Source organism: Bos taurus, chromosome 11 (genome assembly GCF_002263795.3).
Source record: "Bos taurus isolate L1 Dominette 01449 registration number 42190680 breed Hereford chromosome 11, ARS-UCD2.0, whole genome shotgun sequence".
NCBI classification, from domain to species: Eukaryota; Metazoa; Chordata; class Mammalia; order Artiodactyla; family Bovidae; genus Bos; species Bos taurus.
In genome coordinates, this window is record NC_037338.1 from 100,120,338 (window position 1) to 100,133,818 (window position 13,481).

A 13,481-nucleotide genomic window follows, 5' to 3' on the forward strand; every position below is an offset into this window, starting at 1 on the left:
GGTTCCTTTCAGAGGCTTTCCTCATCAAAAAGCAGAAATACCTCCCTCCTGGGATGCGTTTAAGCTTCAAGTGGGAAAAAAAAGTTATGAACACCACTCCCAGCCCCTGCTTAGCAGACAGCAGGCACTGCATATGGGACCGTGCCTTCCTGTTTCCCAGATGTACAGTGGCAGCCCTTGAAGGGACGGTCCAGTGATTCAGATTCCATGCTTTCAATGCAGGGAACACAGGTTTAATCCCTAGTCGGGACCTAAGATCCCACATGCTGTGGTACAGCTAAGCCCATGCACTTTAACGAAGACGCCACGCAGCTGATAATAATAATAATAATAATATAAATATTTGGGGGCTTCCCTGATAGCTCAGTTGGTAAAGGATCTGCCTGCAATGCAGGAGACCCCGGTTCGATTTCTGGGTCGGGAAGATCCGCTGGAGAAGGGATAGGCTACCCACTCCAGTATTCTGACCTAGAGAATTCCATGGACTGTATAGTCCATGGGGTGGCAAGAGTCGGACTCCACTGAGCGACTTTCACTTTTTCCCTTTTCCTGAAGAGGCTCATCTCACCACCAAGGGGCAGTGTTACCCACTGGCAGCTCCCAGCGCGGCCGGAAGCGGGCCTAACTCAGAATTCTTGTGAGGCCTGGGATCCCCAGGGAGGCCCGCCTCCCTGCCGCACCCTACTAGGCAAGCCTCCGGGGCAGAAGTTCAGGGGCTGCAGGGTGGTGAGAGGGGGCGTCCCCAGATCCTAAAAGAAAGGAGCAGTGCTGGGAGTGGGGGTGGGGGTGGTTGTGGAAAGTGAGGCTGGAGGGTGCAATGGTTAGAGCCGATTTGGGAGCCAGACACAAGCTGGGTTCAGAGCTGATCCCACACTGCAGGGAGTCCACTCTGAGCTTTGGTTTCCTCCTCTGCCAAAATGCTGGCTGAGTGACCCTCCTCCTTGCCCGTGGCAGGAGGTGGAGAGGGTGTCTCCCAGGAGTCTGCTTGCATTCTTCGTGGTGTAACGCCCTAGTCTGGGCGTGTTTGTGTGTTTGCCCCAGACACAAACCCACAAAAGTGTCCAGGGAGCCAGATCCTTGGCCAGCCTGGACAGCAGTGGACGGCCAGGAAGCAGCAGCCAAGGAGCTGAGCTGGTCAGACACTTCAATGACTGAACCCACACAGTCTTAGACCAAAAGTCCAGGGGCACATCAGTGGTTTTCAAACCTCACAAATACGGAAGGAGCCAGAACATTTCTTCTAGAGGTTGGTCCTTCAAAGCCCATCATTCTTGATTGACAGCGCTTTGGAGCAACTAAAGCCTCAGGAAGAGAAGGCCAGCCTTCCTGGTGGGCCCTCCCAATCAGCACCTATGCCAAGGAGAGAAACGTACAGCCAAGGAATGTGGCCGGAACACAGGGAAGTGTCAGCGCGGCACGAAGGCACACAGATCAGATCAGATCAGTCGTGTCCGACTCTTTGCCCCACCCCCAACCACTCAACTCCCATCCTGAGGGAAATTCACACCCTGCCTGTCCTGGGCCCTTTGGGAGAGAGAACTGGCAATGGTGCCCAGACCCCACCATCACTGGGACTCTCAAGGGAGCTTTCCAAAAATGCAGATGCCCAGGCTCCCCTCTCGACCAGCTGAACCAGAATCTCTGCAGTGGAGGTGAGAAGTCCTCATTTATTACATCCCTGGATTCAGAAGGTCGTTAGGTTCCAAAACCAGAACTGAGTCTCTGTTTGCTTTTCCCAGCATTGGGGAGGAGGAGGGAGGGAGGGAGGGAGAGAGTTTTTTACAGTGGAAGAATTTTCTATCAATCGTGACGGTCCGTCTCTAAACAGTTCCAAATCAGCCGCTTCACCCAGGAATCCAAGGGACACACGGGGAAACACACACAGGCCCCCTGGGCCCAAGATCACGTGCTCAGCCAGTTGCCAGGAACCCAGCCCCAGGGCCTGTCACAATCTCAAAGGGCCATCGGTCCCCCAGGTTCAGCCCCGCTGGCTCGTGGCCAGCGGTCTGGCGGCCGAGGTGGCGTCCACGGCTGGTCACAGGTGGCGGGCTGCCTCCCAGACAATCTGCAGGGCCATGGAGGCGCAGGGGAGCTGGGCCAGGGTGTAGGCCAGGGAGCGGGTGGGCGCCCGCAGTTTCCCCAGGTATGCCACGGTGTGTACCATACGGCCCAGGAAGAAGACCAGGAAGTGCATCCGGGCGACGAAGGGGTTCGGTCCGAGGAAAGAGTAGACAAAGCCCAGGAACAGGAAGGGGTAGATGGTCTCCATGTCATTCCGGTGGGCTCTGAGAAGGCAAAGGGGTGCAGTCAGCCAGGTGTAAGCTTTGAGAATGTCCTGGGTGCTGGGACCCTCTGCCCTCAAAGGCCCTGCGCCTCCGGGGATCATCTCTGGCATACCAGACTGACGTCCATCGAGGCCGGGCAAGGAGGTAACCCAGAGGCAGAGGGGGCCGTGACTCCAAGCTGGTGCCTGTGAACAGCTCAGGAAGCGAAGCCCTGTTAATGGCCTGGGAGCCACGAAGGGCTGCCGCTTGGGTTCTGCTACCAAGCCCCAGGGCCCGCCAGGACCCAGCACCTGCCATGGTCTCCCCCATCCTCCCCTCTGGCCTTGGACACCAGCAAGGAAAAGTGGGGCTCAGTGGGGTTGCGTGAAAGCTGGGGCAGGGCCTAGGTCTGCCTCCAGCCCCTGATCATTTTTTTTTTTTCAATTTTGGCTGTACCACGTGGCTTATGGGATCTCAGTTCCCTGACCAGGAATTGAACCCAGGACACAGTGGTGAAAGTGCTGAATCCTAACCCCTAGACTACCAGGGAACTCCCCAGCCCATGCTGGGTACCTCCCCAAGGCAGGGCTTTTCTGAGGCCGATTCCTTCTGAATGCAGGTTCCTGGACCCTCCCCAGTAGGACGGGCTAAGAGCACACGTCTGACATCCACGCCTGGCTCTGTCTTCTTCTGCCCCTAAGTCTAAGCAAACCCTTCCTCCTCTCAGGGATTCAGGAATAACAGTAACAACTTCCACTCACGGAGCCAGCCAATCGCTGGGCAGTAGTGATGCTGTTTCCTCTGTGCTACCCTGCTTCTTTCTTTCTTTAAAATGATCAAGTGTGTGTATATGTGCGGTGATGGGAGTGAGCGTGGGGGTGGCTGTGTATCACCCGGCCAAAAAAATGACCAACAAAGAAAACTCATCCACTTCTGCTAAGAGTTGGTTTACATTTTCCATGACTCCTGCTAATGGGCAGCTTCCTCTGCGGAGGGAGGTCGAGTCCCATAAATTAGAGACTGAGCAAGAGACCGAAGTCAGAGATGGCATGTTGGAGGCCAGATAAACAGGAACACAGTGCCCGAGCCATGACCTCCCCTGAGGAAAGGCCACATGTGTGAGGCATGGAGATGCTGCTGGAAGCGAAGCCCCTTCTTCAAGCCTTTCAGCGGGAAGGTTTCACCAAGGTTGCACCAGCAAGCCAGGCCCAGCCCAACAGCCCCTAAGTGGGAACCTGCTGTGGTCCTGCTCTTTCATCCCACTCTTGCAAGGAGAGTCTCAGCCAAGGGCTATGGTATGTGGATGCTCGGAATTGGGCAGGGTGGGGAAGAGCAGCACTCTGCAACCCAGGGCTACAGGGGTCTCTGCACCCACTAGTGGTGGGTGTGGTCAGGGAAAGAGACATTTTGGTAAAGCCTGAAAAATGAGGGGCCATCTGTGCAGGAATGAACTCTCCAGGGAGAAGGATGGGCATGTGCAAAGGCCCTGAGGTGGGAATGGTCAGAGTGTGTTCAAGGCTTAGTAAGTGAGCATTCCACACGTGTCTGGAATGCGGTCATAAGAGGGAGTGAGGCAGGATCAAGATAAGTGGGGGAGAAAGCCCTCAGGAAGCAGGGTAAAGGGTCTGGAATTCAATCTGGATGTACAAAAGCTCCCATAAACCCATCAGGGCCTGGATCTTTCTTAGGTCAAACTTGGGACACAGCAGTTGGAGTCTCTGTCCCCATATCCTGGACCAAACAAGAGTCTTCCTTCTCCTTATCTCACAGAGCCCGACCTTGGAATCCAGCCCCAGGGAGCACAAGTCTATAGCAGGGCCGGTCTCACCAGCTGGGGGAAATACTGCTGGATGCCCAGGTGAAAGAAGCCGGCTGGGTCTTGGCTTCAGGGACAAAGTGGGAGGGAAACTGAGGATGGGGGCCACTCCAGTTCCTTAATCAATCGAGCAAGTCCCTTATGTTATCTGGGAAGAGGCAGCAACTGTGGCTCTAAAATCATCCCATGCTATGGAGAAAGAGCTGTGTAACAGCAACCTCCCTACACACACCTCGGAGAACCTATTTCATGTGAAGTCTGTATGTCCCAGAATATGGTCTGCCTCCCACAGGTGACTCACGAAATGGTGCCAGCCGGGAGTATTTTTGTCATCCTGGACGTTTCTGGGAAAGTTTCAGGAAAAGCATAACTAGCATGTGATACCCATTCATTCAGACACTTCTCCTTAAAAGAGGTATTTACACTTTAAGAGTGAGTCACTTCTCAGAAAGCTGTTGAGAGGATCCTTGGCCAAACCCCAAGCACAGGTGAGAAAACAAAATCAGGGGACACAGGGTGGGGAGGAGGCATAAGGATGGGAGGAGCGGCCCCACCTCTTGGCCCCCGCATTCGGGACTAGAGGATTCAGGGGGTCACCTTTGAGGGAGCAGAGGCGTCTGGGAGCTGATAAAGCCCCTCAGCTCTGACCTTCAGCCCCTGGGGTCCCCAGTCTCCCATCCTCCTCCCTCTGGTACAATGAATACCACAGCAGGGCCCTGGCAAAGCCACAAGTGGTAAGGATGGAGGAGACGTGGGGAAATCAGCTGGATGAGGCAAGGTAACTCACGCCCTCCTCCCACCTCAGGATCTGAGCAGAGAGACATGGAGAGAGTCACGTACCAGACAGATGCTTGGGCAAAAACGTGTCATTCCAATAACAACCACTTTTTTTAAGGTGAAGGTCGCTCAAAGCAGTTTCCTGCTTTGGACTTGCATGGCCTCCTGCAGCATCAGGCCGGCCCCTTCCCCTCACCAGACATCGCAACACTAGCTGTACTTTACTGAATCAGGTGACAGGGGTGGGGAGAGGGCCCTATCCCCCTCTCCGCCCTGCCCCGCCCCTCCTGGGCAGGGACGGCAGCTGGCAGCCAGCCAGCCAGCTCTCTCCTTTTATGTCAGGCCCGCTCTCTATCCACACAGATGATTTCTTAGAAGTCAGGTTTGATACAAGGTAAAGACTGCTTAGTTTTAAAGGCAGGTATAAAATAGAGTTAAACTGCATTCTTGCAAGGAGGGCAGAGCCCATATCTGACAGCCTGGGCTCAATGGCAGCTTAGCCATCATGAGCGATGTGGCCTTGGCAGACCAGCTTCCTCCTCTATAGCTACTACAGTGGGTTGCCATGCCCTCCTCCAGGAGATCTTCCCAACCCAGGGATCCAACCCAGGTCTCCCACACTGCAGGTGGATTCTTTACCATCTGAGCCACCAGGGAAGCCCAAGAATACTGGAGTGGGTAGCCTGTCCCTTCTCCAGGGGATCTTCCTGACCCAGGGATCGAACCCAGGTCTCCTGCATTGCAGGCAGCTTCTCTACTATCTGAGCCACCAGGGAAGCTCAAGAATACTGGAGTGGGTAGCCTATCCCTTCTCCAGGGGATCTTCCTGACTCAGGGATCGAACCCAGGTCTCCTGCATTGCAGGCAGCTTCTCTACTATCTGAGCCACCAGGGAAGCTCAAGAATACTGGAGTGGGTAGCCTATCCCTTCTGCAGGGGGAGCTTCCCGACCCAGGAAACAAACTGGACTCTCCTGCATTGCTGGTGGATTCTTTACCAGCTCAGCTACCAGGAAAACTGGAGAAACTTAATAGGGAATCACTAAAAGGATGAGCCTGGGTTTCAAAACTTTCCTTGAAATCTGTTTTCCGACTTCCCCCAGAGTGGGGTTCACTTTTGGGCTCCAGCCTACACTCACCCACAAGGCAGATCTGTGCTCTAAGAACCAGGGCCTAAGTGTTTTCCTGTTTGTGTAGAAGGTGGCCCTGGCTGCACTAAAACCCTGGTCTAATATTTAACCCACATTTGCTTCCAGGGCATCTCCCATCACGTTCCAGCCAGTTCTCCAGTAGCAGATGGCAGGATGTGTGGTTCTCTGTACCCTTGAGGTTTCATGATGCTTTGTGAAGTCAGGAGGAGGAGCCCTGGGGGCCCAGGAGCCCCTGAGTCTGGCATAGTAAGTCTCAGTAAATACCAGTCCATGGAAGGTCCCCAATAAACACTCACAGAATTATAAAAAGCATTATTAGATAAGAGGTGCTCAAAAAGTGCTGAACTGACTTTCAGCCATTTGAGCATTCGAAAAGTAGACGATAGGGGCTTCTCTGGTGGCTCAAGTGGTAAAGAATCCACCCGCAATGTGAGAGACACGAGTTTGTTCCCTGGGCCAGGAAGATCCCCTGGAGAAGGAAATGGCAACCTACTCCAGTATTCTTGCCTGGGAAATCCAATGGACAGAGGAGCCTGGTGGGCTACAGTCAGACATGACTTAGTGACTAAACAACAACTGTAGATAAATTAAATTGTGTGTGTGTGGGGGGGGGGGGGCTAGGGGGTTGGCGGTGTCTTGGCACCAGGCAGGTGTGTGGTCTCTCCCTGGCATGGTTACAGCAGTAGAAATAAAGCACTCCAGAACCTGTGTAAATACTCCTGTGCCACAAGTAAGCTTGGCTACGCAGAACTCTCACACGCTGGGAGAAGACAAACACTCCTCTGGGTGGATGTTCTGAGCTGGCTCGGGGTATACACAGTCTTGGCAGCCTGCTGTCCCTGCTACTAATCACTCCCTCCCCCATAACCAGGTGGCATGAGGGTCACATATGGATTATCGTGATGGGTCAGGCTTTTGTTCACCGAAGTACAACTAGTGCTTAGCACAGTACGTAATACTTAGGAAGTGAAGTGAAAGTCTCTCAGTTGTGTCTAACTCATTGTGACCCCAGGGACTATACAGCCCATGGAATTCTCCAGGCCAGAATACTGGAGTGGGTAGCCTTTCCCTTCTCCAGGGGGTCTTCCCAACCCAGAGCTCCAACTCAGGTCTCCCAAATTGTGGGCAGATTCTGTACCAGCTGAGCTACCAGGGAAGCCCCCGATGCTTAGGAAGTGCTCATTAAATGTGGAATGAACAAACAGATGGACGGACAGATGGATGGAACTCATATGAAGGACTGTATCTATAGTTACGTTGTTGTTGTCACTAAGTTGTATCCAACTCTTTTATCCAACTCTTCTGCTACCCAGCGGACTGCAGCCCCTCCAGGGTCTTCAGTCCATGGGATTTTCCAGGCAAGAATACTGGAGTGGGTTGCCATTTCCTTCTCCAGGGGATCTTCCCAGCCCAGGGACTGAACTCATGTCTCCTGCATTGCAGGTGGATTCTTTACCACTGAGCCACCAGGGAAGCCCGTAGTTACATTAGAAAGGGTGAAATAGCAATGAATCTCACTTTCTATATTATGCATTTCTGTAACTTAAAAAAAAAACGCAAGTACACGTGTCATTTTCAATGGCCAAGAAAAGTGTAAGGAAAAACCCCACTGACTTTCTTTCAGTAAAAGAATCTCTACTATTTTTACTGCTTTGTCCCACCCATTTCTGCCTGTGACTCATGGGAACGTGATAAGAACCATGTGAGGGTTTGTCTCCGTCTCCCTCCTGTCTAAGCTGCCCATCGTTCCCATCCCCATTCCACTCCACTGACAATCCCCATCCCTGGGGAGGGCCTCCTCCTGGTTCTCCAGCCTGTTGGTGTAAAACAGCAGAGGAAACTGCCAAAATACCCACTGAGACCAGCGATGTGAAATTAACACCTGATGGAATTTTACACAGCCCCTTTCTTTTCTTGGCCGCACCATGAGGCTGGTGGGATCTCAGCTCCCCGACCAGGAATTGAACCCAGCCCACAGCAGTGAAACCACTAAGTCCTAACCATTAGACCACCAGGGAACTCCCTACACAGCTCTTTTTTAAGAATCACTTTTTGAGTAGTATCTACTGACATGGAAAGTGTTCATGAAGTAACGTTATCTGAAAAAACGCAGAACCCCAAATTAGGTGTACAGTGCATACCTTATGCTATGGAAAATACTTAGACAGATGGCAAAGAGGAGATAGAAGAACATGTCAACAATGACTGGAATCGTGAGTGGTTTTCCCCCTTATCCTCTACACGTTTTCACTATTCCCAAACTACAATGAATAGTTCTGATCTCTGTAAGAAAAAACTGTTTTGGATTGACTGGGGAAAGCTAAGCCTACGAAAAGATGTTCATCTTCACTAGGAAATGCAGAGTAAAGGGGCTTCCCTGGTGGTCCTGTGGTTAGCCACAACTAGAGAAAGCCCACGAGCAGCAACAAAGACCCAGCGCAGCCAAAAAAGAAAGGCAGGGAGAAAAAAACGCAACGTAAAAGTGAAAGGGGACGTGCATTTTCACCCATCACGTTGACAGGGATCCAGCCAAAGATGGATCCACTGAGTTGGCAGCAGCATAGAGACACATGTCACACACCAGTGGTGGGAGTGGATTTAGGTACCATTAGACAGTATTTCTTACCATTTGATTGCATCCTGCAGGTCTGTTCACATGTACACACGAAGGCAAAGGAAAGAAGTTTGGATGCTCTCTGTTCATAACAGAGAAAGACTTAGCCTAAATGCCATCAGAGGGGAAGAGGTTGGATCAACTACAGACCATCCATTCAACAGAGAAATGGCATAAATACTATGGCACCGATGTAATGAACGAAGCCCCTATATAGGCTGATATGAAACAATTTCTGTTGTTACATTAAAAAAAACCCACCGTATAAAAAAATGGGTAAAGGGTGACCCTTTGGGGATACAGAGGAAAAAGCACAGCATGCGTGTTGTAAATGCAGGAGAAGTTTCTCCAAGAAGATGCATAAGACACCAGTAACACCATGAGTCCCTGGAGAGCAGATTCTTCAGGTCAGAGCTTACACACAGACTGAATGAATTCGCACTGAATAACCTTTTCTAACTCTGCCATCCTGAGCCATGAGGACGTACTACAATACTTTCCCTAACTTTTCTTTTCTTAACTAATACTTAACTAGAAATGAAATCAATGAATAAATGAAGACTGTTTAAGAGGATTCAGAAGGCAGAAGATCTTGGCCCCTGGGTATCCTCCAAGCGCCCCATGTTCAGAAGAGGGTCTGAAAGGGCAGGCTGTGATCTCGCCAAGTGCCAAGGGTACTTGCCTGAGGCAGCGTTCCACATCTGGGTCGTTCCGGCAATACTGGAGGCCTCCATGTCTCTGAGCGTCCTCGGGGTTGGCAAAAGCCTGGAATACATCAGCTGAGAATTACTGTTCATGAGATGGACGGCCCAGTGGACTAGGTCTGTGGCGATGCAGTCACATACATGTCCATTCAGCAGTGTCCGTGAGCTCCTACTGTGTGCTGAGCGCTGGCGACTCATCATGAACAAGGCTGCTATGAACTAAATGCTCGTGTCGCTGCAGATTTCCTGTGTTAAAACCTAACTCCTGGTGTGATGGTGTTGGGAGGTGAGGCCTTTGGGAGGTGATGAGTTCACGAGGGTGGAGCTCTCTTGAATGAGATCAACATTCATAAAAGAGACTCCAGAGAGCTCCCTTAGCCCTTTGCGGTGTGAGGACACAGCGAAAAGACCACCATCTATGAATCAGGAAGTGGGCCCTCACCAGACACTGAACCTGCCGCTGCCCTGACCTTGGACTTTCCAGTCTCTAAAACTGTGAGAAATAAACTTTTGTTGTTGCTAGGCCACCCAGTCTCTGGTATTTTTTTATATAGCAGCGTGAAAAGAGTGAGAAAAAGGCTCCCTCATCCCTGTTCTTGGGAAGCTCACAGTGTAATGAGGGATTTGCCAATGAACCAGAAAAGATCAGGTGGTCAGAGTAAGGAAAAAGAAGACAGGGTTAGCTTTGAGAATGTTCATGGGAGATCTGGCCAAGTTTGGGAATCAGAGAAGGCTTCTCTGAGGCAGTGACAGTAAAGCTGAGACTTGAAGGATGCAGCAACATTAACCAGAAAATGGGAGGTTATAGAAACAGCATTCAAGGCATCAGGAACAGCATGTGCAAAGGCCCTGGGGTCAGAAGAAGAACATGTGTGAAGGATAAAAAACCAGCATGGCTGGAGCAGTGACAAGCAAGGGACAGAGTTCCGAGATCAAGTTGTAGGGGTCCTAGTGGCATCCTAAGAATTTAGACTTTGAACTGACAGCAGTGAAAGAGACTCCACAGGCCCCATTGAGAAACCCAGCCCCACGGGAACCAACTGCAGGTATCTGAACTTCCCTGGGTCTCAGCTTCCTCGTCTGTGAACTCCAGATCACACTGAGATCACCTACCACACGAACAGCAAGGAAGGTAAGTGGAGATGCCATGGCACGATGCCTGGCACCAGGAGGGAGCTTGAGGAATTGTCACTGCAAAGCAGGGACTCGAAGTTACACTCAGGTCGTTGAAGTCCACGCCTATCGCTCCTGCTGCACCGTTGCCTGCGCGCATGCAGCCAGCCCGCCCCACCAGCCCCTCAGCAGACTTGAATCTCTGCAGCGTGCCTTCTGCATCGCTCATCCAGTGACGGGCCCTGCTGCTTCCAGTATCTGTCCCCACCATGTTAGTCACTCAGTCGTGTCCAACACTTTGCAGCTCCACGGACAGCAGCCCACCAGGCTCCTCTGTCCATGGGATTTCCCAGGCAAGAATACTGGAGTGGGTTGCCATTCCCTTCTCCAGGGGATCTTCGTGACCCAGGGATCAAACCCAGGTCTCCTGCATTGCCAGCAGATTCTTTACCATCTGAGCCAGCAGGGGAGCCCCTAATTTGTCCCCAAGTGCTTGCTTTTTTTCTCCCCATCCTGTCCGATGGGTCTGGCCCTCTTTACCCTGGAGATGAATGCAGTGTCTGTCATGATCAAGAGCCCCCCCAACAGGAATTCCTCTTTGCTGGCCCTTAAGTCACAGAATCACTGATTCTGATGGCCCTGCATGCAGTCTGTGGGCCTGTGACACCTTTCACGGGGTCTTGGCATTCAGTGGGCACCTGTCCTAGGTGCCCACAGTCCACGAGGCTGCTCACCCCTGAAGACAGCATGGATACACGTTGGCCAGGCCAGGAGCCACGGCAGTGCAGGCATTGGAAGCAGAAGCACTGCCTCCAGCAGGGACCGGGGAGAAGGGTGGGCAGGCCTTGGGATGTACTGCCCTCCAGGAGACCTAGGTCCGGTCATGTTAATTCCAATTGTTAATAAGTAATGAAGACTAACAATGGTGGGGGCATTTGCTCAGTGCCAGGTGCTGAACTCTCCTGGTACTGTGTGACTACCCTGAAGTTTACAAATGAGGAAATCAAGCTCTCAGACTTGCCCACGGTCCCCAGGCTAATGGGTGGAGGAGCCAGAGCATCCCCGAGTCACCTCCCCACGGGGTAGTTCCCCCAGCTCCTCCCTGGCTACCTGAACGCAGGGAGCAGGAATGAGAGGGAAATTCACAGGGTTGGGAGAACCCGGGGACAGCCCAGAATGGAGGTTTCCTTCTGCCACACCCTACTGACCCGACAGAAAGGCACCCCAACAGGTTTGACTCTTCCTTCCCTAATCCACTTGAAAAGAAAGCTCTGGGTGCAGCATGGCCCTGGGATAATGCCATCCCCCCATGGCAGGGTGTGGGCTCCGGAGCTGGGCACCTGGATCCAAACCCTTCCATCACAGGCAACGTCATCTGTCAGAGCCCACGTTTCTGGTGTGGGTCAGAAGTTGAATACGGCCCCCTCCTCCCCACCACGATGGGGATTAACGCTCACTCCAAGAAGGACCCAGTTAGTCTGTGAGAAAGACTCCGAGAGGCTTTCCCGGCGTATGGGGTGGGTACAGGGCAGGGAGAGGTCAGGATGACCAGTGTGTCTCTCTCTGCTCCAGGAGTTTCTTCACCTGGGAAGCTGACCTGCCTTGTGTCCCGTCTGTACCTCTTGAGACTCGGGGCTGAGCAAGACCACCCCCTCTCCACCGTCCACCTTCAGGACGATGTCCGATCCAGCCTCGACTTGCCTTTGAGCTGGGCAAAGGGGCAGGGCCGGGGACATCTCCTCTCTGAAATATCTGGTGGATAATCAACTATCCCTCGCGGCGCTCAGGATGGCTGGCGAACTTGGCCGGAAGGTTTCCGCGGGCTCTGGCCTCCCGCCCAGTGGCTCCTCGAGCCCCGCCTCACCCCACACCCGCTCAGATCTTGGCGTCAATCTTTATTGTTGTTTTGGCTCCGGGACTCAGATCGGTGGGGGAAATTCCTCTCGAACTCCGGGGGATCCTGGCCCGAGATCCGCCGTGCGAAGGCTGCGGTGGGTTTGGGAGCGACCTCGCCGGGGGCCAGTCGGGAATTTCCACTGAAAGGTTTCTCGGGGCTCCTGTTGGGTCGGTTTCCATCCCACCCATATATCAGCTCTCTGGTGTGGGAAACCGCCGGGTCAGAGGGAGGCTGAGCCCCCCTGCAAACTCAAGTGGGACTTGGGAATCTGGCTGTGCGGAGAACTTACCTGGGACACAGCAAGCGGGTAAAACGCTCTTAAAACACCAGGCCGATGCTCGCTTAGGCGGCGCCAATACTGAGACGGGCGCGCTACCAAGGTGAGCACGGCCCCTGCGCAAGGAGAACGTGCAAATTCGAATGAAAACAAAACAACCAGGGGACCAGGACGTGCGGGCCACAGAGGAGCCATCCCACAGGGCTGGGAGGGGCAGGTCGTTCCCAGCCCGCTCCCGCACACTCCGGGGGCCGGGTCCCCTACTCCAGCCTTCCCGGCGGCTGCGGGAGACGTGAGCGCACGCACGCAGGACTGGGGGTCCCCGAGAGCTGCACCTACCTTCTTCCGCAGCCTCACTTGGCCGGTGATGACGGCCACCACGTACATTTTGATGACCAGCAGCGCGCTGCAGAGCAGGAAGGCGGGGAGCACCTGGCCGTTCATCAGCTCCAGGCCGGAGGGCGGCATCTCGGTGGCGGCGGCGGCGGCGGCGGCGGCGGCTAGGGAAAGAGAGCTCGGGCGCGTGTGTCTCCTGGAGCAAGGAGGGGAGGGGAGAGGAGAGCGCAGGGAGGCTTGTCTGTACTCTGCACCCGCCCACTCCCAGCCAAAGGCTCTCGGGTTTTGGAAGAAGCAGTCACCGTGGGGGGTTTGTGGGTGAGGGGTGTCCCTACTGGGCCTTTAGCCCCGCCCCACCCCTCCAGGGCAAATCCTTAAACGCTTTCTAGTCTGTTTCCTCGATCTAGGAATTGGAGGGTTGCGTGGCCCTTCCTGCCTGCCAGGGGGTGCAACAAAGCCAGGAGCGTGCCCTGACCTCCACGGGGTGGTAGATTCACTAACCCGGGCTTCCCTGAGGGTCACGGCAGGGAGTG

The 13,481-nt window shown here is 53.5% G+C and overlaps 1 protein-coding gene across 1 annotated transcript; it reads right to left on the reverse strand.

The window, feature by feature from the left end:
- Window positions 1-1,650: 1,650 nt before the first annotated feature.
- Window positions 1,651-13,088, reverse strand: PTGES (prostaglandin E synthase). Its single transcript, NM_174443.2, is given in 3 exon segments — window positions 1,651-2,285; window positions 9,304-9,386; window positions 12,952-13,088. Coding segments are annotated over 3 exon segments (462 nt in total). The 5' UTR covers window positions 13,081-13,088; the 3' UTR covers window positions 1,651-2,035.
- Window positions 13,089-13,481: the final 393 nt, after the last annotated feature.